The sequence below is a fragment of the Chiloscyllium plagiosum genome, chromosome 35, assembly GCF_004010195.1.
Source record: "Chiloscyllium plagiosum isolate BGI_BamShark_2017 chromosome 35, ASM401019v2, whole genome shotgun sequence".
Classification (NCBI taxonomy): domain Eukaryota; kingdom Metazoa; phylum Chordata; class Chondrichthyes; order Orectolobiformes; family Hemiscylliidae; genus Chiloscyllium; species Chiloscyllium plagiosum.
The window spans coordinates 30,948,030-30,971,786 of record NC_057744.1 but is presented as its reverse complement, the minus strand read 5'-3'; the positions used below and the strand labels follow the sequence as shown (position 1 = coordinate 30,971,786).

General features: G+C 43.2%; 1 protein-coding gene across 2 annotated transcripts in view; it reads right to left on the bottom strand.

Annotated features, from left to right (window-relative positions):
- Nucleotides 1-23,757, bottom strand: part of fez1 (fasciculation and elongation protein zeta 1 (zygin I)) — a 96,931-nt gene that overhangs the window by 32,107 nt on the left and 41,067 nt on the right. For both annotated transcript variants that reach the window (XM_043676871.1, XM_043676870.1), the window contains exons 3-4: nt 7,080-7,181; nt 5,001-5,148 (exon numbers count right to left, since the gene is read on the bottom strand). In XM_043676871.1, the coding sequence (XP_043532806.1) occupies nt 5,001-5,148; nt 7,080-7,181 (250 nt within the window). The remainder of the gene's footprint in view (nt 1-5,000; nt 5,149-7,079; nt 7,182-23,757) is intronic.

Genomic DNA, 23,757 nt, shown 5'->3' with positions numbered 1-23,757 from the left:
AGCGGGGTTGTTTTCCCTTGTTATTTTGTATTATTATATTTAATTATTTGTTGTTGAGATTGTAATTTTATAGTTATATATGTTTATACATGGTACTAACATTACCAAATATATCCAGGTGTTGGTGTGGGTGGAGGGGAGGGGTGGTAGGGTGCTCACTGTTAACACTAGCTTTGTATTATATCTGAATTCTCCTCATCCTATTGAGGAGCGCCTGGGTCAAGGGTGGGGCATTGGTTGGGAGAGGATACGATGGACCTTTGGAAAGGAAGTGACACCCCCTGGGAACAAGGGGGAAAATCTCCATTTAAATACTTTTTTTTTATTATTTAGAGATAGTTTTTTATTATACTGTTGTGAGTGTATTAGACAGCCTTTATTTTTGTGAATTTTATATGCTCTATGCTCGGGATGTTCTGGATAGGGTTTCCCCTCCCGAGGGGTCTCGGATTTGCCCGGAAGATTATGGTTGATCAGAGTTGACTGTAAAAAGTAGTGTCTCTACCTCTGAGCCAGGAGCCCTGGGTTCAAGTCCCACTTGCTCTAGAGGTGTGTAACAATATCTCTGAACAGGTTGATTAGAAAAAGCTGCACAGCAAGACAGTAAATGGATTGTCTATACACAATATCAATTTCCATTATGATTTGGCTCTCTACCTCTCCCTCACCTTTGGTGCTCTGTATTGCCCTTAATGGGTTTTGAATGTCAATCAATCAATTGGAAAACAAGGGTGATTTACTGGTGGCGGTTAATAGATGAAAAAACACGTGATTTGGTGAGGGAATAGAAATGTTCAGTTGTGTGCAAGTTGTCTGGATACGAAGAGAAAAAAGTAGGTATCTTTCCTGACTCCCATCCCCTCTTCTGTCGCTATTTTCAGGCCTGGGTGTCCTTAGAGAGGGAGCATGCAGTGCCTATCAATATTTTTGATGCTTTTAGGAAGAGGTGGGCCCCGCAAGGGGTGGAATGTCCTTTCGTCCCTTCCAACTCCATTTTGATTTAACCTCATCCCTCTCTTCTTACCTCTCTCTCACCTTTGGTATTGCTGCATTGATGGGCTCTGCAGGTTAGTTGGAAACATGGATGATTTCAGTGATGGCGCATCACAGGTGAAAAATGACAAGGTTGGTTTGGTGATGGGCAAAAAAAAAATTGTTCAGATGTGTGTGAAAGTACTTCTGAATATAAAACAAAAGTGACAAAGAAATGGGTTCTTGTGATGTTGTGGTGGTATCCTTACCTTGGAGCCAGCAATCCGTGGTTCAAGTCCTTCCTGCCTCAGAGATATATGTCTGAGCAGGTTGACTGAAAAAAAATGTGAGCTCTCCCAGTTCCATTCTAATTTACTCCCCTCCCTATTTTTGATATTAGATTAGATTAGATTAGATTACATTACAGTGTGGAAACAGGCCCTTCGGCCCAACAAGTCCACACCGACCCGCCGAAGCGCAACCCACCCATACCCCTACATTTACCCCTTACCTAACACTACGGGCAATTTAGCATGGCCAATTCATCTGACCTGCACATCTTTGGGAGGAAACCGGAGCACCCGGAGGAAACCCACGCAGACACTGGGAGAACTTGCAAACTCCACCTGCCTGAGGCGGGAATTGAACCCGGGTCTCAGGCGCTGTGAGGCAGCAGTGCTAACCACTGTGCCACCGTGCCGCCCACGAGTGGTGCTTGAAAATTATTAATTGTTTACTCAATGACATGGGTGATTTGGTGAGTTGGTCTGTTAACTGGCTGATTTGATGACAGAAACCAAAAACAAGAGCTGGCTTCTTCTCCAGCGGTGAGTTGGCTTCTGGACAGGGAAGGGTTTTTGTTGCTAAACTCAACATCTGGATTTCAACCTGTGAAACAGATGATGGGTGATGACTGAAATAAGAAGAGCATGTCCAGCCATCTGATTCCACTAAAAGGCTTGTTACAAATTCACACACACTTCCCCCATTGCAGAGCAGCCTGGAACATGAATTAATCTAATTACAGGCATAATTGTGGTGTAGAATGGTCGTGATCAAAGTTGGGCCTTACTGCTTCCATTTTACATTAATAAACAAGAGCCACTTCTTCCCCCACTTACATATAAGATTAGATTCCCTACAGTATGGAAACAGATCCTTCGGCCCAACAAATCCACACCTACCCTCCGAAGAGTAACCCATCCAGACCCATTCCCCTACCCTATATTTACCCCTGACTAATGCACCTAACTAGGTGAAAGTGAGGACTGTAGATCAGAGTCAAAATTAGAGTGGTGCTGGAAAAGCACAGCAGGTCAGGCAGCATCTGAGGAGCAGGAAAATCGATGTTTCAGGCAAAAGCCCTTCATCAGGAATAAGGCAGGGAGCCTCCGGGGTGGAGAGATATATGGGAGGGAGGTGGGGCTGGGGAGAAGATAGTAAGAGTGCAATAGGTGGATGGAGGGGGGGGATTAAGATGATAGGTCAGAGCGGATAGGTGGGAAGGAAGATTGGCAGGTAGGACAAGCCATGAGGATGATGCTGAATTGGCAGGTTGTAAATGGGGAAAGGTGGAATACAGCTGAAAATGTGTTGCTGGAAAAGCGCAGCAGGTCAGACAGCATCCAAGGAGCAGGAGAATCGATGTTTCGAGCATGAGCCCTTCTTCAGGAATGAGGTGGAATACACCTAACTCTATGGGCAATTTAGTATGGCCAATTAACCTAACCTGCACACCTTTGGATCATGGGAGGAAACTGGAGCACCCGGGGGAAACCCACGCAGACACAGGGAGAAAGTGCAAACTCCACACACAGTCACCTGAGACGGGAATCGAACCCAGGTCCCTGGCACTGTGAGGCAGCAGTGCTAACCACTGAGCCACCATGCCACCCTAAACCTGTTCCTTGCTGCACACATGGGTCTGAACTAAACTGACTTTACTGTGTGCTAATTTTCCACATTAGGTATAAAAGGAGGTGTGAAAGAGCAAATAAATAGAGCTCCACTAATGATAGCTATAGTCATCCACTCACTCTGACTTACACATTAGTTCTGAGGAAGGGTCACTGGACCCAAAACATTAATTCTGATTTCTCTTCACAGATGATGTCAGACCTGCCGAGCCCTTCCAACAATTTCTGTTTTTGTTTCTGATTTACTATATCCACAATTCTTTTAGTTTTTAGTAGATATTAATTCTACCTGCTAATCTGCTGAATATCTTGCAGATTATTAATGCTTAGCATTAACATGCTATTATAAGTGCTTCCACCTGAACATGTTAATCTTATGATCATTTGTGATTTATGGTTAGAATTCTTTGTCTGATGACTGGAGAAAAGTAGGTTAACAGATTCACTTGACATTTTATACCTAGCTGTCTGTTGGTGGTGTTAGCATTAATAGAATGTAGTCCAGTTAAAATGAAGTGGTATGTTGTGACATATTTGGGGCTCCAGTTCTTTCCTAGATGTAAGTCCTGTCAACTTCCCCAAACGATTCAATGAGGAGTTAAGATGAAGGCAATTCATCAAACACCTTTGATTAATATTTCATACAACGTTAATTGTGTTACTAGATCCCAGTGTTCTGAATGTGATAGAAAGAAAGTTTCAATCATTTGATGATTTAAATGAGGTGAAACATCACATTGAACTTGGTGGGATTTAGCACCCAAAATGTGAATTGATTTCAGCAATTTTGAATTCTGAACTTTGTGGTGAAAGCTATTACTTGCACAAAGAAACCTCTTAATTTCAGGATATGATTGAGTGGTTTGAAGCTTTGCAAAAAAAAATTGGCAGCACTTTATCAAGTAGCACTTTAGTTCTGTCAGAGGAATGTTTCAGGGTGGGGTCGGGCTGTGGTGTTTGGGGGAGGGGAGAAGGACACTTTTTGTTTCAAAAGTATAAAAGAAAGAGTGTCAGGGAGCCTTTTGATGACAAGAAATAGATAAAGGAGGTCACCGAGCTCCTGAAGCCTGTTTCACTATTCACTAATCTATCATTACGTTCTTTCACCTCAGCCACACTTTCTCACATGCTCCCCATATCCCCTGATTGTTTCCCTTTTGCGAAGAATCTCTCAATCGCCATTTTAACTCTTCACAGTGACATCTCATCAAGGGGAGGAATTTCAAAGATTCATAATTGTCTGAGTAAAGAAAGCTCTCTTCATCTCAGTCCCATGTAGCTGGATCTTATCAGGAAACAATGCCCCTGGACTCTCCAGTCAGGGAAACAACCTCTCAGCATTTACCTCTCAGTCTTCTACACGGGCCCATTCTATTCAACCTCTGCTGACAAGGTACTGCTTACATCCCAGAGATGAAGTTATTAAACCATGCACTGAGGCACCTTCTGTTTATATCAGCATTTATCCTTTTTATTGATTTTCATCTGCCGTGCTTAAATGCTCACTCATTTCTGTTAGATTATGAGAGTCTGGTAACTGATCTACACTTAGTGTGGTTAAGGCTGGGCCTTGCCTCAGAACTAAAGTAAGCAGACACCACAGAAAGAGCTAGAAGCTGAGCTGCAACCAAAGTCTGGACATTTTGTGACTGCAGAAATATTTAAAAACTCTTGCAAAAATAACTTGTTGCACACATTCATCTTAAATCAAATATACCACACTTTCAGATGCACAAAATGTATTCTGAATGATGGGGGCATAGCCTTTTATAAAGTAATATTGTGTGTGTGACAAGTGTAATGTTCCTGGCATAACAGTGCATTTTTGTTACTTAGGGCAATAAAAGTGAATGAGTAGAACTGCAGATCTGTCATAACCAATCATAACTGTGACACAAGCTTGACTGGCTTCCTCCGGTTACCACATTCTGACCATCACCTCATCGTGGGCAAAACCACAGGAAATCAGCTTTGAGCTATAACTTTAAAGAAGACTGGAACTGTAAAATATTAACCCATCAAACTTCCCCAAACCACTCATGTAAACATCCCCCCAATGATAGAGTGGGGTGATACAGTGATCCATGTATTGGTAAATGACTAACACCTCACCTCCCATCCGGACGTTGTTGTTACTGCTGGATGGTTTGAACACCTGGACATCCTGCGAGAGGACTGAGAGTTTGTCAGACTGTGACGGAGTCTCCTCAACCTCAGGGTCAGGGGAATTCTGCATCATCTCTTCAATCTCCTCAATGACCTGTAGGTGGATGAGCGGACACTTACATCTCAGACGTTCTGCTAACTCGACTCTTTTGAACATTGTTTTTTCCCTCAGAGTTCTGTTTGAAGATGTTGGATGGTCAGTGGGTGAGGGTAATAATGATGCACCCAGACTGTGTACACTTCAGGTTCCTACACTGTCTGTGCTGAGCTGGGGGGTGGAGGGGAGCTGCTATCGTTGGGAAAAGTGCCTCACCGATCATTTACAATTTCCTTTCAAGCTGCCTCACCTTTCAATCTCCATTCACCAATATGTCTGCAGCTGAATAACCCTAACTTTTCCTTTGATGGTCTTGCCCTCAGTAAAGTTTTTCCCACTCTAGTCACTACTCCACATATCATAGGCTTGAGCTGAACTGGTTGGCTAGATCTATCAATTCTTACTCTCACATAATGATCATTCTGGATAATCTGTAGCTTCCTGACTTCAACACTGACAGACTCCTGAAACCCCTCTCTGCTGTTCTTTTCACCCCCACAAGCCAATAATATGTGCCAGGAGTTTATGGACATCTTGGTCATGAGAAGAAGTATTTTTTAACAGTTACCACTCTCCCTTCCTTCTGGGAGTTGGTTAGCTCGGTTGGCTGGCTCATTTGCCATATAGAGTGACACAACAGATGGTAACTTCTGTCATGGTAACCTTCTCAATATTTCCCCTCATATGAGGCATGATGACCCTCAGGTAAAACCACCACGAGTCATCACTCTCTAATGAGAGTGTAGCCCTCTGGTCTGGTAAGGCTATAGTGATTCATTACTTCCCTGCAACTCTCAAACAGAATACTTGCGGCCCAAGCTAAACTGTTGGTTATCTCTATTTATTCTCTATCTCTCACACATTTTGCTCTCATGACCATTTTCTGCCCTCTTGCCCATTTCCACTAAACATCCAGCCACCCAACTTCCACTCCTGGCTCCCATACCAGCTTCTCAGGACCTGGAGTTTAATTATTATGACCAGGATGTAAGGCACTTTCTTGCAATAGCTCCTAACCCTCCACTGGGGAGGGTCAATGGTAGATCAATAATCATCCATCGTACTTCTGTCATCTTTCCAAACATGGGCTGAATTCAAGACTTTTCAGCCAATATTTCAAATAATATAGGTTGGGGCTTTTTTAGCTGAGTTGTCAATATTACTTAAATAAAAATAAGATAGTATGGATACTGGAAATCTGAAATAAATAAAAATGGAGAAACTCAGCAGGTCTGGCACAGTCTGTGGTGAGAGAAATAAAGTTAATGTTTTGAGTCAAACATGATTCTGCCTCATAGATTAGAATGCCTATAGTGTGGAATCAGGCCATTTGGTTCATCAAGTGTACATCAACCCTCCGAGAAGCATCCTACCCAGACCCACCCCCATCTCTATAATCTTTCATTTCCCATGGCTAATCCATGTGGCCTGCACATCCCTGGACACTACGGGCAATTTAGCATGGCCAATCCACCTGACCTGCACACCTTTGGACTATGGGAGGAAATGGAGCACCCGGAGGAAACCCACGTGGAAACTGGGAGAATGTGCAAACTCCACACAGACAGTCACCCGAGGGTAAAATCAAACCCAAGTCCACAGCACTAGGGGTAGCAGTGCTAACCACTGAGCCACCAAATTGTTCACTCTGTTTCTCTCTCCACAGATGCTAAGCTTCTCCAGCTCTTGGGTCTTTTATCTTAATGTTGTTCACCCTCATTTTCAGTATCCTCCAGCCTAGGATTGAATGATGGGCAGCAGTTAGTTCAGTCTGTTCTTTCCGAGATGTTCTCTACACTGAAGACTTAGACTTGCTTTTGCAGCCAGACTGAGAGTCTCTCTTGAAGATGATGGCACCAATGCCACATACCAGTTGTTTTTCATTTTGCTTCTTTCTGCTGTGGACTTTGTTGGCTTTGGAAATTTACCTGTTCAGCGGTGAAGAGAGGCTCCTCACTATTGCAGGATACGATGATGTCCAACTTTTCAATTAATTCTCCATCCTCACTGATACTCTCCTTGTCACTAACCTGAACAACATATGGGAAAAAGAGAGGCAAAACAGCATTGTTTTATCACATCTTTTCAACTTCAATATATAAATCACAAGTTCTTCAATTTAGTCTCTCTCCTATAATGAAAAGTCACAACAATCAGCAAAGAGGCACTTTCTTAATCATTTTTGGGATGAGGGTATCACTGGTTAGGCCAGTATTTATTGCCCATCCCTAATTACTCAGATTGCAGGTAAGAGTTAACCACATTGCTGTGCGTCTGGAGTCACATGTAGGCCAGACAAGGTAAGGATGGCAGTTTCCTTTCCTAAAGAGCATTAGTGAACCAGACAGGTTTTTCCAAAGAGCAGCAATGGATTCATGGTCATCATTCACTATTAATTCCAGATTTTTATTGAATTCAAATTCCACCCTCTGCCATAGTGGGATCGAACCTGTGTCCTCAGAGCATTCCCTGGGTCTTCTGGATTAATAGGAGAAAGTGAGGACTGCAGATGCCAGAGATCAGAGTCATAAAGTGTGGTGCTGGAAAAGCACAGCAAGTCAGGCAGCACCCGAGGAGCAGAAGAGTCGACATTTAGGGCATAAACCCTTCATCCTGATGAAGCACTTATGCTCGAACCATCGACTCTCCTGCTCATCGAATGCTGCCTGTCCAGCTGTGCATTTGCAACGGCACACTTTTCATCTCTGGATTAACAATCGAGTGATAATACCATTAGGCCATCATCTCCCTCACTGAATAAATTGTTGGAGCTATGCACTGACAAGTGCCCAGGTCCTGACAGACTTCATTCTAATATCATTTTAAAAAGCAGCCAGTGAGTTAGTTGATGCCTTGGTTTTAATTTTCTGTAATTCCTTTGATTTTGAGCTATTCCTTTTAGATTATTATTAAAAAAGGAAGAAGACAGAAAACAGGAAACTGATGAACATTGGTCATGGAAGCTTTTCTTAAAGAGGTTAGAGCACGGCACTTGGATGAATGTGGTAATCAGGCAGAGTCAACAAGATTTTGTGAAAAGGACGTCATGTTTGAACAATCTGCTAGAGTTCTTTGGCAGGGGATAATACGAGCTGGGAAAAAAGGAGAACTAGGGGATGTACTGTACTTAGATTTCCAGAAGGTAACAAACCACGTAAGGAGGAAATAAAGGTTCGTGGTAGGGAATAGTGTATTGGCATGGATAGATATTGCTTGCTGCCAGGAATCAGACATAAACATAATTGGATCTTTTCAGGTCAGCAAGATGTACCAAGTGCCACATGTATCTCTGATGGGACATCAACTGTTAACCATTTATATAATTGATGAAGGGGCGGGGAAGGTATGGGTGCGATATTTGCTGACAACTGGTAAGCAGGCAACAGTGGATCCTTCCCAGGAACAAAAGATTCGGAGGTGGAAGTCAGACAAGTGCTGCTGGCCAATCAGAAGCTACAAGCTCCATTGACCAGCTACACCAATGGGGTGGTAACATCCAACAAGGTTAGACTCCAAGCTACAGAAGCAGAGGGGTGAGGGTGGTTGGCAGGCTGTAGATATCATTGAAAGTCATCAGTTCCTTACACCCCACCTTTAAAAACTTTCTCACACATCTCCCCCCAGAATTCTTCCCCTGCCAGATGAATTGATCCACTCTTTCAGTAAACCTGGTCTCTTGTGGGGAATCTATATACCAATGTGCAGATTGTATATTAATCAAGGCTGCCTTGCCCACATTACTGATCAGCTGAAAGTTGCCTGTCATGTATTGTGTGAACATGCTCCTGACATGCCCCTTGCCAAAGCGTTGGCATCTGCTTTCCTTTCGTTGGTTGCCATACTCAATGGATTCTGTCCGTTTGCCCAAGTAGGGACTTAAAGCTTCAAGCACCCACTGATGGTTGAACCATGGTGAGTAGCTCACTGGTTAGGGTCATCCTGACCTGAGATACCTGTTGGCTGACCAGTGGGCCATGATAGTCCTTTTTGTTATACTCCTAAAGGTAACTGCATTAAACAGAATACAAGTGCACATTCTTATGTGAAAGCCTTATTTCAGTTAGCCACATTCCATAAAATTCATTTCCCACTGATTACCAGCTCCCCATATTTATACAACCAACTCAAACTCAATTACCTCTTAATTAATGTATCCATTCATCCATTCCCCAATTCCATTAGGTCTCAGGTATTCCTTCAGACCACATTAGATCATATCACTTCTCACCATTAGCTACAGCCTGTAACTTCCATTCCCTACACCAAGTTACATATGATTATTATTCATAATCATTGATTTCCCTGTTGTGTTAATGTTTTAAAAAACACTTTAGTGGTTGCAAAACACTTCAGAAAATACTGATCACTTAAGAGGACTTATTTCTTTTCACAGAATTAAAAATGACCAAAATCTTGCTTTCAGCACTCATCCCAAAGATAGTCTGACATGAGCAGACATAATTCCTTCATGAGTGTTGACTGAAAGTGATAATGGAAGCTGCATCAGAATTCCCCTGAATTTAGTAGATCCAGCTTTCAGTGTGGCATGCCAAAGTAATCGATAGCTGCACAACCTGTGTAGCTGTGACTATAGAGCTTGGTAAAGAGAGCCTGGTAAAGAGAGCAGAGGCTTGTTTTCAGGTACATGTTGGCGCCGTCTGCAGCTATCCCCATTGGTGCATTGGTCTACCTAGTGTCTGCAAGTCAATTGCAACTTGGGTGTTCTTGTTGGCATGTGACAATATGAGTCTGTGAGGGCACTGCCACATAGCTGCCCTCTGACATCTCCTTCAGTGACACACCCAAAAGGGAGGGTATTCAAGATACAGGTCATGCCTGTATCTTGAATATTTTTTTTCTTTGACCCTCTCCGCTGTAGCCTTGACAGTGTTACTAAGGAGTTGAGCTGCTTCAAGACATTTCCAAGGACCTTCGGGATTGAAAGAAAGGAAGATCTGCCTTTATGTAGTGCTTTAATATAACCACTGGCTGTCACAAAGTGAGTTAGAGTTAGGGTTCGGGTTCAAGTGAACCCTAACTCTATCACTGTACAACAAAACACTCCTCAAGTGTGGTCACTGTTGTAATGTAGGAAAACTTTGTGCAAATCAATATCCCAAAACAATGCTGTGATAATGACAGTGCAATCTGTTGATTGAGGGATAAATATTAGGCATGACACCACAGATAACTCCTCTTCATGATAACATTTTGGAATTTCTTAATGAGCACGCAAGCAAGGAGCAGCAACTTTGGTTTAAGATCATATCTATGAGGTGGCACTTCTGACAGTACAGCACTTCCTCAGCAGTGCTCTAGAGAGTCAGTCTTTGGTTTTATGCTCAAATTCTAAAGTGGGATTTGGACCCAAAACCCTGTGACTCAGAGTGCTTCCTATTGAATCACAGCAGATACATTGTAATGATTTCTAATCTGATACTTTCCTTCAATTGTCTTTTGCCTTAAGTTTCAATCTCATTAAACTTAACTTCGTCTTCAATATTCTACTCACAGCATGGATAGGATCCTGTTCCCACCCGTCTTTGCACACACAGTCCTTAGGTTGCAAGTAGGTTCCATTTCTGAGTCCTTTTGCAAGTTGGAACACAATGAAGGACAATTCAGAAACTGTTCGTATGTTGGATATTTTAAATGACACCAGTGTATGGGATTGCATTTGTAAGTACGAGTGTTTATAAGTTGGTCATTGAAAAACCCGTATTGAAAGCCATACAAACGAGCAGATAGTTGGATGTTCACATTGAAAAGGAACCTATCAATAGCAATTTGATCTAAACTAATTAGTTACAGTCCACAAAGATGTCTTACTTTGTTAGAGATGATTGACAGTTTGAGGGGCAGCACTCCACAGAGGGCAAAGTGAGGAAGCAGGTCTCCATGAACTGTCAGAGTCAGCGTGGGGATTGAACCTGCACTGTAGATAGCACTCCCTAGCCATTGAACAACCTATACTGTTGGAAAATTCAGGATACCTAATAAGGTCTCACTCTATCATTCGTTCCCCATTGCTTTGATATTGTCAAAGGAGTTATCAAATTTAGTTATGAATTCATTTGTGGTCCTCATATGTGACAGAATTCCATATTCTAACTGTAAACTGTGTTAAGAAATTCTTTGCAGTTGTTCCAAGGAAATCACCTCAGCAAAATCAATTAAGTTGGAAAAGTGGCTTTGTAGAGAATGTGCGAGTCCACACAAGGGCTTGTGAGCAGGGGTTCCACTGTCAGTGACTCACTGTCAATGATGAAGCTCCAAATATGCCCTGCCCTGCATCTTGGGCAAATTAAGACATCCCTGACATCACTGCAAAGTTCCTACAGGGGCTTTGGAGACAAGGGTTAGAGCTAATGCAATTCAACACGTTCAGTTCCCAAAATGCTGGGCACTTGCAGATCTTTGATTTTTCAGACTGAATCTTACAATGACATGTATTCACAAGAAAAATTAAACATCATGCAAATTTGCCTTGGGAAATTGGAGGGAGAAACTGTTCCCTCTTGTGAAAGGATTGAGAGAGGGCATAGATTCAAAGTTAAAAATCACACAACACCAGGTTATAGTCCAACACGTTTATTTAGAAGCACTTGCTTTCGGAGCACTGACCTCACCACGACCTTCCCCACTCCTCCACTTCTCACCTTTAAACAACCACCAAACCTCAAACAGATCATTGTTTGCAGCAAACTGCCCAGCTTTCAGGACAAAACCATACAACCCTGTCATGGCAGATGCTGCAAGACGTGTCAGAGTGTCGACACAGACACCACCATTACACGTGGGGACACCACCCACCGTGTATGCGGCAGGTACTCACGTGACCCGGCCAACACTGTCTATCTCATACGCTGCAGGCAAGGATACCCTGAGATATGGCACATTGGCGAGACCAAGCAGAGGCTACGGCAATGGATAAATGGACACTGCACAACAGACTGGAGTGTTCTCCTTCCGGTTGGAGAACACTTCAGTGGTCCGGGACATTCGACTTCGGACCTTCGGGTGACCGTCCTCCAAGGCGGACTTCAGGACAGGCAGCAGTGAAAAGTGGCCAAGCAGAGGCTGAAAGCTAAGTTCTGTACCCATGGAGATGGCCTCAACCAGGACTTTGGGTTCATGTCACACTACAGGTGACCCCACCACACACACGCACAGACACACACACACACTCCTGCAAATCCTCTCTCATACGCTCACACATACACTCCCACACTCACACCCACACACGCACCCTCTCACAGACTTATGCTCCTTTACACTCTCACTCACACACATACACAAACTCTCTCACAGACACTCATACCCTCCCCCTATGCACACACCCACATGCGCGCGCACACACACACACACACATAATTTGTGGGGTGAATTTGTACTTGCAGAATTACATTTTATTTTGCTCAAAAACTGCATGAATCCATGCAAGATTCTGTAAATCTCTTTTTCAGAAATACAATCAGTCTGAATATTGGGATACAGACAGCCTCACACAGGGCACATCATATCTTCAATGCATTATCTGGGCCGACATGGCATCTATTGTTAAAGTTCACTTGAGAATGGTACTTTAAAATAAGTTCTCAGATTTACATGTGAAAGAACTAAATCCAACATGGTCATTTCAAAAGATGAGAGACTTAACAAATAATCCAGGTCTTTTTCAGTATATAATTCCAGTTACATCACACTGTAAACGTTTGCTATAAATTCTGTGTCTTACGATCTTATACTCCGCAACCACCTGGTGAAGGAGCAACGCTCCGAAAACTGGTGCTTCCAAACAAACCTGTTGGACTATAACCTGGTACTGTGTGATTTTTAACTTTGCACACCCTAGACCAACACTGGCACCTCCAGATCATAGAGGCAAAACCAAAAATGAGGAAAATTAACTTTTCCATGCACTGAATGGGTTAAAGTCAGGAATGCGCTGCCTGAGTATGTAGTGGAGGCAGATTTAATTGCAGCATTCATATGAATGAGACTGTTATCTGAAAAGGCAAAATATGCAGGATTATAGGGTGGAGGCAGAAGAATGGAACAAAACAAAATGCTTTTTTGGAGAGCTGGTGCAGACTTGATGGGCTGAATGGTCTCTTTCTGCACCATAACAATACTGTGATTTTATTGTGGAGAAAGTGAGGTCTGCAGATGCTGGAGATCAGAGCTGAAAATGTGTTGCTGGAAAAGCGCAGCAGGTCAGGCAGCATCCAGGGAACAGGAGAATCGATGTTTCGGGCATAAGCCCTTCTTCAGGAATGAGGAAAGTTTGTCCAGCAGGCTAAGATAAAAGGTAGGGAGGAGGGACTTGGGGGAGGGGCGTCGGAAATGCGATAGGTGGAAAGAGGTCAAGGTGAGGGTGATGGGTCAGACTGGGGTGGGGGCAGAGAGGTTTATTGTCACTAGCAACAGCTTATTTCCCACACCCTATGTCCTTTGCCACTGCAGTATGGCCCAAGATAAATTAATGATACTTTAATGATTGCAATTACCGTATATGCGTGATCTTTGCAAATTATAATTAGAATGCATTCACCCCATGGTGCTTTGTTTTGACAGCACTGACCTCCGAACTAAAGTAAAAGTGCTGAAGAAAATGTGTATTAGCATCACTGACACTCCAGCAACTTAGTTAGCCATGGGTCAATGGTAAAACTCTCACTTTTTGTTTATTTCAAAAATATACATTAATCATAAAAAAAACTTTCTATACATATATAGCCACTAGACCAGTTCAATTCTGTACACATTGGTAGAACTATCAAACTCAAAGCATTTCTTACTTATATAAGACTATATTTACATATTTTGAGGCACTGGGAGGGTCCAATAACTGACAAACCCCATTGTACTTTGGCAGAAAGACCTTAGACAGTGGGCTTTCTCCATTGTGCCTTGGCAGCAGCTAGCTAAAGCTTTAGTCCATCTCTCAGCACGTCGTCCTGGAACTTGGAAGCTCACACCTTCCCCCATCCACTTTGAGGGTATCATGCAATGGCACAGAGATTCTGGATGTACATAAGGGATCTGACGAGCTGCGATACCTCCTCACCACCAGACAAGTGATGTCTTGGCAGTGGTTAGAAAGCTCTGGTGATGAGGCATTCTGTCAAATTATTTTGACGGTCTGCTCAGAGAATAACCTGACAGGATCTACCCTCTCCTTTTCAGGCAGGGTCACGAGGATGCTGTGTGCTGACCACGTCCTGATGGATTTCTGGCCAAAGTTGTTTCCTTTGCAAATTTCTTCATGATAGACACGTAATACAGAACAACAACTTGGAGAATCCTACAGCAGCGAGACCCATCCTATGCAACAGCAGGGACAGGTAGAACCTCAGTATGTAGTGACACTTGGTGTTCACACACTGAGGGTCTATGCCCAGTTTGATGCAGCCACACAGAAAGGTGGCCGTCAGGATGAGGGCAGCATTGGGCACATTTCCTGCTCCCTACTCCCCCCACTATCTCTCACCTTTGAGAAGGTTCAAATCCCATTCCAGAGGCAAGCGTATGAAATCTAGGCTGATACTTCAGTGCAGTACTGAGGGAGCGCTGTACTGTCAGAGATATCACAAGTTGCTGAGATGTTAGCATGTGCTCTCAGGGTAGCATCTCTCTTATGGCACAATTTTACAGAGACCTTGCCGGTGTCTGATTTAAAACATTGCTAGGCAAAAACCAGATCGTCTGATCATTATTATGGAGCTCCGATTGAGACAAATGAGTTATTTTGCTTCCTAACTCTTCGTCGTGTCAATTGTTCAGAAGCGCTAAACTGCCTGCAAAGCACTTTGAAATGTCATAAGATCATGAAAGGGAATATAAATAAATCCAAGTTTTAACTAATGGGGGCGGTTTGGTATTTATGGCACTTTTGTCATTCTGGTCAGGATTGAATACACATGGCTGCATCCATTTATATAACCCAACATCATGAAACCAAATTGTACCTGTAGTATAGAGGTAGACCAATAAAGCCAAGTTTAAGTCTAAACCACCCCAGAGATATGTCGTAAAATGTCTGCACAGGTGATTAAATGACCATGAAATGGAAGCTCAAAAGAAGGTATTTCGGCCCATCAAGTCTGCTCTGCCATTCAATCAGATCATGGGTAATCTGATCATCCTCAACTCCAATCCCCTGCCTTTTCCCCATAATCCTTGGATCCTTCCAGCTTAGAAATCTGTCCATCTCAGCCTTGAATATACTCAATGAACAAGCCTCCACTGTTCTCTGCAGTAAAGAATTCCACAGATTAACTAACCTTTGAAGAAAATTCCTCCTCAGCTTTGTCTTAAATGGGTGATTCCTTATTTTGACTCTCCCACAAGAGGAAACAACCTTTCCACATCTAACCTATCAAGACACCTAAGAAACTTGGACATTTCAATAAAGTTGCCTCTCATTCTTCTAAATTTTAGTGAGTGCAGACTCCACCTCTCCTCAGAAGTCAGTCCTTCCAGCCTGAACCTTCTCTGGACTGCCTCCAATCCCAATATATCTTTCGTTAGGCAAGGGGAGCACAATTGTTCTCAGTATTCCAGCTGTGATCTGACTAGTGCCTTGTATATTTTTAGCAAGACCTCCCTACTTTTATATTTTGCCTTTGAAATGAAGGCCACTCACATCCCCTATTACCTGTTGAACTTGGATGCTAACTTTCATGATTTGTGGCACAAGAACTTCCAAATCCCTCTGTGCTGGTTATCTGCAGTCTTTCTCCATTTAAATGATCTCAGCTCTCTTCCATCCTTCTTGCCAAAATGAAAAAACGTCATATTTTGCCATATTATATTTTGTCTGCCTAGATTTTACTCTCTTGCTTAAATCTGTCTATACTTAGCTACAGCAAATTGACATCGCTCATCTGAAGCATTAATATATATATTGTCAATAAGTGTGGCCCCAGCACTGATCCCTGTGGCACATCACTAGCTACGGGTTGTCAACTTATCAATGACCCCCTCAGGCCAACTCTCTATCTTTGATTAGTTAGCCAATCCGCTATGCATGCGAAAAATAATTATTAAAAGAATAAGCATAGAATCTCGACAGTGTAGAAGCTGGCCATTCAGTCCATCAAATCCGCACCGACCATTCAAAGAACACCAACAGCCTCACCCCCACCCTATCCCTGTAACCCTGCAGTTCCCATGACTATCCCACATGGACAATTTAGCATGGACAATCCACCTAACCCGCATATCTTTGGACAAGGTCAGAAGTCACACGACACCAGGTTATAGTCCAACGGGTTTATTTGACATTGCAAGCTTTCGAGGTTCTGCTCCTGACGAAGGAACAGTGCTCCAAAAGCTTGTGATTTCAAATAAACCCTCTAAACTATAACTTCTGACCTTGTCCACCCAAGTCTAACACTGCACCTCCACATCTTTGGACAGTGGGAGGAAATCGGAGCACCCGGAGGAAACCCATGCAGACACGGGGAGAATGTGCAAACTCCACACAGACAGTTGCCTGAGGCCGAAATCGAACCCGGGTCCCTGGCGCTGTGAGGCAGCAATGCTAACCACTGTGCCACCCTAAATAAGAATACTAAGAAAATAAAAATAATTATAATGACACAACTAAAGTGAAACAATCACAGAGCATCAGGGCATCATCACGAAACAGAGACCGATAACCAGGTTATGTAATCAATGAAGATAGACAGACTTTCTACTTTTGATTCACAGAATAAAGTCAGTGCACATCATGTTCTGTAACACTCCCAACATGAAGTAGTGTGAGCTGTGCAATGACAAGATGAGGTAAGTGATGAAAAGGCTAAAGATAATCACTGAGTGGTTGCATTGGTAAATGTGAAGCGCAGTAAAGTACATAACCTTAGTGAATACAAATAGTCACATTACAGAGCACTCAGGCACAATCCCTACATCAACATGTTGTTGGCTTCAGAGATTTTAGCTAAGATGCAACCATATAAAAGAACAGCACTTGCATGAGGGAGCAAGACTCTGGTAAACTCTGTGACTGAGCCAATTGGGTGTTACACAGATATAAAAACTGACCCTTGCCTAAGTTTATTCCCAGTACATCGATGAAAAGATTATATGAAAGCACAAATTTTCAGACTTGCCTTAAATCTGGGATGCGAAAGTGCAGCTCCTCAGTTGCTTCCCTATTGCTCAGATTCCAGTCAGTTATACTCCAGCAACTGGCGTTGGACAGATATTCACTGGATACCCACTTTCTGCCAGGCTTTGTGCTAATTTTATGTTAATCAAATTCAATGCTAATTGACATGGCTGTCGTACCATGTGCAGGGGCGGCACAGATGGGCTCAGTGAGGTTGGGAGCATGGATTCTCATTCCCGTGCTTGGCATTTCCTCACAGGACAATGTAGCCTTTCAAATACAATCCAGCTGTCATCATTTGGGAAATGATCTCATTTGCTATGCATAATAAAAGCTTATGAATAAATTGTTCTGTAACTCAGCTGTTTACCAGTTTAGTGGACCTACACAGAATTTCGCAACTCAGAAACAGATTTAGCTCGTGCTAAATGTTGGCAGAGTGTGGATATTAGTCTGTGAAGCAAATCAACAAAAGCATGACCAATTCATTCAGAATCTTGAAATAGTTACAGTGCAGGAAGAGGCCATTTGGCCCATCAAATCTGCACCAAATGTGGAGAGCACTTAATGCCAACCTCCCATCCATAGAATCCATCTACCAGACCCGCTGTGAAGGAAAGGCCGCCAGCATTCTCAAAGATCCATCCCACCCTGGCAACGTTTTTCTACAACCTCTACCATCGGGGGAGAAAGTACAGAAGCCTGAACACACGCACCAGCCGATTTTATAACAGTTTCTACCCGACTGTTGTTAGAACACTGAATGGATTCACAAACTCTTAGCATTCGTCTGTATCTGTGTTTTTGTTTTTGCTGCTGTTTTCCTATTATTTACTACCTTTGCTACTTAACTCTGATCTGCCTCTATTTCTCGCACTACAAGGCTTTTCACTGTGCCTCAGTACCCGTGAGAATAAATTCAATTCCATTCAAAATCTTTTAGCTCTTTTCTGCATCCTGCAAAGTGACAATGGCAGTGTTTATTGGAGGCTTCTCAGCATTACTCAAGGTTTCTTGGTAAACTTGAGGATTAAGTATCAGTGACAATATGTAACCCACTCATCCTCCTTTAGGTCTTTATCAGTCATGGGGAGTCACAGCCTCATTTCTCAAGTAGAAAGGTAACAGGTTAAACTCCCACACCAGGACTTAAGCTAACATTCAGTGAGCATAGAGAGAATACTATGTTGTCAGAGTTCCATCTACGACAGTAGATCATAAGTAGTACAGAAGGAGACCATTCATATTCAACACCCTCTTTGGAAGATCTGAGTGATTTCCTCAAATTTCTTCCAAACTTTCTTGTCCAGTTTTGATCTAATTTCTATTCCACAGTTACTACTGATACTGCTTTCACCACCTTTCAGGCAGTAGTAATAAACTGCTGTCTTTTCCTCCCCTTACCTTAATTCTGTATCCTCCTATACTGGAACCGGTTTCTCCCATTTACTGTCAAAACGCTGCATAACCTTAAAAATCTCCATTAAATCTCCTCCTAACTTGCTCTCCTCGAAGTCAGACAGCCTCAGTTTCTCTACTGTCTCCATATTAGGAAGGTAATTAATCTTTAATAAGAGTAATGATCTTCCTAATATAGAGACAGTAGAGTAATAAGATTAATGACCTTCAATAAACCCCTTCTGATCTTCTTGACCTTCTTTCTAGAGTGGCCCAAGGACTAGATTTTAAAAGCTCCCTGGAGAAAGGTTGGGAGACAGGAAGAGCATGTGTAAAAGGGTGAGGGGAAGACAGAGGGTGGGATAGCTGTCAGTGCCCAGTATCCTATCACTGTATTAAAGGAGGGTAATATAGCAAATGGCTTTCCTGTTCAAAGCCAAACAGAAACACTTAAGTGGCCAGTTAAAGGTCTGTTTGTATTAAACAAGCAACAGTTATTTCTCTGCAACGGAGTAATCCCTGGCAACCTCACAGTAATCTTCTTTTTCAGATAACCTTTGGACCTCAAGAGCATTCCCTTGCCCATCCCCAGTGGCAATGGCCACCCCATGGCTCAGCCCTTACTGGTGCCTACCTGACCAGCCCCAATGGTACAGTTTGCATGGTATGAGACTGTGTGTCAATCCTTGTACCCTACTCGCCTTGCTGCAGAACCAGCAGTGGCGCTGCTGAGCAGCAGGCCCTGTGATTGGGTGGTTCCCCTTTGAAGGCAGGAAGCTACCCTCAGTTGTTTGTCACTGTCAAACTGTAACCCTGGGTTCTGCTGACAGCTGAAGTGGTGCTGACCCATCTACTTTTGGCGGTACCACCCTAGAGAGCAATAAATTTGAAGTGGTGGATGCGGTACGATGAGAATGCTTAAAAGACATTTGGATGGATTTGTAGGGAAATGGGCCACCAGTAGTTTGGTGGGACTGGTTTAGTTTGGGATAATGTTCGGCATGATAAGGAGTAGGAACAGGAGTAGGCTGTTTTGCCCCTTGAGCCTGTTCCATCATTCAGCAGGTTCATGGAGTGGCTGATCATCCCATGTGGGTTGGATTGCTAACCCTCGAGGCTGAAAAATCTATATCCAGGCAACTTCTTTGTGCAACACAGGCGAAAAATCATTTGATTAAAAAAGTTTTTTTTTTCATTTTGTTTGGACACTTTTGTAACAGTGCAAAAGGAAAATATTGTTTTGTTGACAGTGTAAACCCCCTCTTTTTGGGTAAGAGTATTGGCCCAGGTACCAATGCATACAACAACTTAGATACTGTTCTACTCAACATGTTACAGGATTATTACACTTTGAAACCGAAGGTTCTCTTTCTGTGGTATATGACTCACTCTATGGATAAACTTAGAGTAACTTTGTTACTTTTGTATACCAAATCTAAATTCGCTGTAATGACCCTCAAAGTCATTTACACTTCTCCTCTTTACTGGCCGGCAATTTCATGACTTGATGATCCTTTGGTGAAATTATTTCAGCCAAGTTGACTTCTTAGTTTAAAGTGTGACCTTTGACTGGTGGGCCTTGCATGAGATTCAGAGAATGCTGCAGCTAATAAATATTTTGTTTTGATATTTTTATATATAAACTCCAGAGGTTTAAATGGATATTGGGTTAGGGTTCTAGTGCCTTTTCAGTGAAACAGCACGTCGACATTTCATTTTTTCAAATGTATTCGCTCATGAGATGAAAGCGTGGCTGGCTGGACCAGCATTTATTGCTTATCAGTGAGAAAGTGATGGTGAGGTGACTTCCTAAGCCACTGCAGTCCAAGTTCTATAGTTTGAACACAAATTCCAGGCAATGACCATTACCTTGAAGGAAGGCCAGGGAAAATACATCACTGGTAAGGGCTTCACACAGGAACGTGATGTATGGCAAAATCATAGCAAGGAAAGGTGCACAAAGAAAATTTTTCGTAAACAACTTGCGACTAAGTTTGATCAGCTCCCTAAAGTCACACCAGGAGATCTAGTGATGAATTCACCACCTGAAACAAACCTTGGACAATGGGATGTCTAAGCAACTGGGGTAAGTGTGAGAATGCACCATTGTTTCAAAGTGTAATAACCCTGTAACATGTTGAGTAGAACAGTATCTAAGTTGTTGTATGCATTGGTACCTGGGCCAATACTCTTACCCAAAAAGAGGGGGTTTACACTGTCAACAAAACAATATTTTCCTTTTGCACTGTTACAAAAGTGTCCAAACAAAATGAAAAAAAAAACTTTTTTAATCAAATGATTTTTCGCCTGTGTTGCACAAAGAAGTTGCCTGGATATAGATTTTTCAGCCTCGAGGGTTAGCAATCCAACCCACATGGGATGATCAGCCACTCCATGAACCTGCTGAATGATGGAACAGGCTCAAGGGGCAAAACAGCCTACTCCTGTTCCTACTCCTTATCATCGTAACACATTTGCTCCCCACTGAGAACCAGCAATGCTGCAATACCTTACTGCCATCGCTGCTTCCCCAAAACTTTATCAATACTGAGTGCATCTTCAACAGAGCTGTCTGTAACTCTGTGTGCAGCTGATTGAACGGACTTGTCTGTACCAGTTTCTGACAGTCCCACGTGAATTACACAACATTCCATCAATAAGTTGCTCAATTCAATTCTTGTTAATCAACATCTTTGACTGCGTCTTGACAGGTGATAGCAGAGTAACAGGCAATGGAATTGCTCCTCTCTGTGATATCAATGCATTTGGTCAAGACATTTGGCAGTACCTACTCTTGGAACCTACAATGCATATTTACGTGGGAGGTCCAGGAAACTGTGTACTCTGTGCCTTGCACCCCTTCATCAATCAGATGTTCCATAGGTTGAGGCCTGTTCTGGTTCATGTACCCAACCTCCATGTAAGTGATTGGGTGACAGCAGAGAGGGTGAATCACTAGGCCTCAGTGTATGAATACTTAAGGGCTGGGAAAGAACATTGCTGGGGATGTGGGTGCAGTTTGTGAACAAGAGAAAATTGGATGAAGGGTTTAAGGATGGGATGTTGACATTGAGCAGAGGAGTGGGGTGTCCTGAGGGGCAGATTTGAGAGCAAGGTTGGAGACGTCGCGATTAAGAGTGACAGTGGTTAAGATTTGGAGATCCCAGTGTTGGATTAAGGTGTACAAAGTTAAAAATCACACAACAGCAGGTTATAGTCCAACAGGTTTAATTGGAAGCACTAGCTTTCGGAGAGCTGCTCCTTCATCAGATGGTTGTAAACCTGATGAAGGAGCAGCGCTCAGAAAGCTAGTGCTTCCAATTAAACCTGTTGGACTATAACCTGGTGTGGTGCGATTTTTAAGAGTGGTTAAGGTGAGAGTATTAACCTTTAACTGCATCTGTGCAGCTTAGTGTTGGTTTTAGCTGGAGGGGTTGGTTTCTAAAGACACACGTCAAAAGTACAAGGGGGAGCAGAAGTGAGTGTTAGGCCCATTTGTTCTCATGTGGACTCACTAATCCCTGCTCCACGCATGGATCGTGAAAATCTCAGTCTGGAATTTCACTGCAATGGAAGGTTAAAGTCCTTCCCTCAAATACACGCAACTTCTCATTTAAACCCTTCATCCAATTTTCTCTTGTTCACAAACTGCACCCACATCCCCAGCAATGTTCTTTCCTAGCCCTTAAGTATTCATACACTGAGGCCTAGTGATTCACCCTCCCTGCTGTCACCCAATCACTTACATGGAGGTTGGGTACATGAATCTGAACAGGCCTCAACCTATGGAACATCTGATTGATGAAGGGGTGCAAGGATGAAGAGGGTGTGTGTGTGTAGGAGATCAAGTCGAGATACATTGTTCATGGAGGTAGCTGGCCATTTAAACCACAAGCTGCCTCTGCTCCAGATTTCAGTAGCACAAAGGTGTGATGCATGGATGTCATCCTGGGACATCTTTGCTGGACGTCAGATAATTTAAGGGTGGTTAAGTGTCCTTTGGGATTGTTAAGTAGGCATCATTCTCAGATAAGATTCCCCAATTTATTTCAGTGACTATGAGTAAGTGAGGACTGCAGATGCTAGAGAGTCAGAGTTTGAAAGTGTAGCACTGGAAAAACATAGCAAGTCAGGCAGCATCCGAGGAGCAGAAGAATTGACGTTTCGGGTGTAAGCCCTTCATCGGGAATGTGGAGGGGGAAGGGGGCTGAGAGATAAATAGGGCATTGGGGGTGGAGCTGGGGGAATATAGCTGGGAGGTGGGAGGTGATATTGATAGGTCGGTGGGGAGGGTGGAACGGATAGGTGGGAAGGAAGATGGACAGGTAAGACAGGTCAAGACAGCGGTGCAGAGTTGTAGGGTTGGATCTGGGATGAGGTGGGGGGACGGGAGATTAGGAAACTGGTGAAGTAAATGTTGATGCCATGTGGTTGGAGGGTCCCAAGGTGGAAGATGAGGCTTTCTTCCTCCAGTTGTTGGGTGGCTTGGATTTGGTGATGGAGGATGCCCAGGGCTTGCATGTCCTTGAGGGAGTGGGAGGGGGAGTTGAAGTAGTCGGCCACAAGTTATTTCAGTCCCAAATAGATACACCAGGTTGTCAAACTCCCGGGTGAGAAGAGACTAACAGGCTCACCTTCCTTATTCAGCACCTCCCTTCGTTGCTTACAAGGTTAATTTCAAAAGGATCCTTCCCTTACATCTGTTTTTCCACCAGATCAAATGAGTTTTATGTTTTGTTAAGATCCAATTTTGCCAGGTTTATTGAATTAACAAAAATGTGAGTTCATAGAGTCATAGAGTCGTAGAGATGTACAGCATGGAAACAGACCCTTCGGTCCAACCTGTCCATGCTGACCAGATATGCCAACCCAATCTCGTCTCACCTGCCAGCACCCGGCCCATATTCCTCCAAACCCTTCCAATTCATATACCCATCCAAATGCCTCTTATATGTTGCAATTGTACCAGCCTCCACCACATCCTCTGGCAGCTCATTCCATACACGTACCGCTTTCTGTGTGACAAAGTTGCCCCTTAGGTCTGTTTTATATCTTTCCCCTCTCACCCTAAACCTATGCCCTCTAGT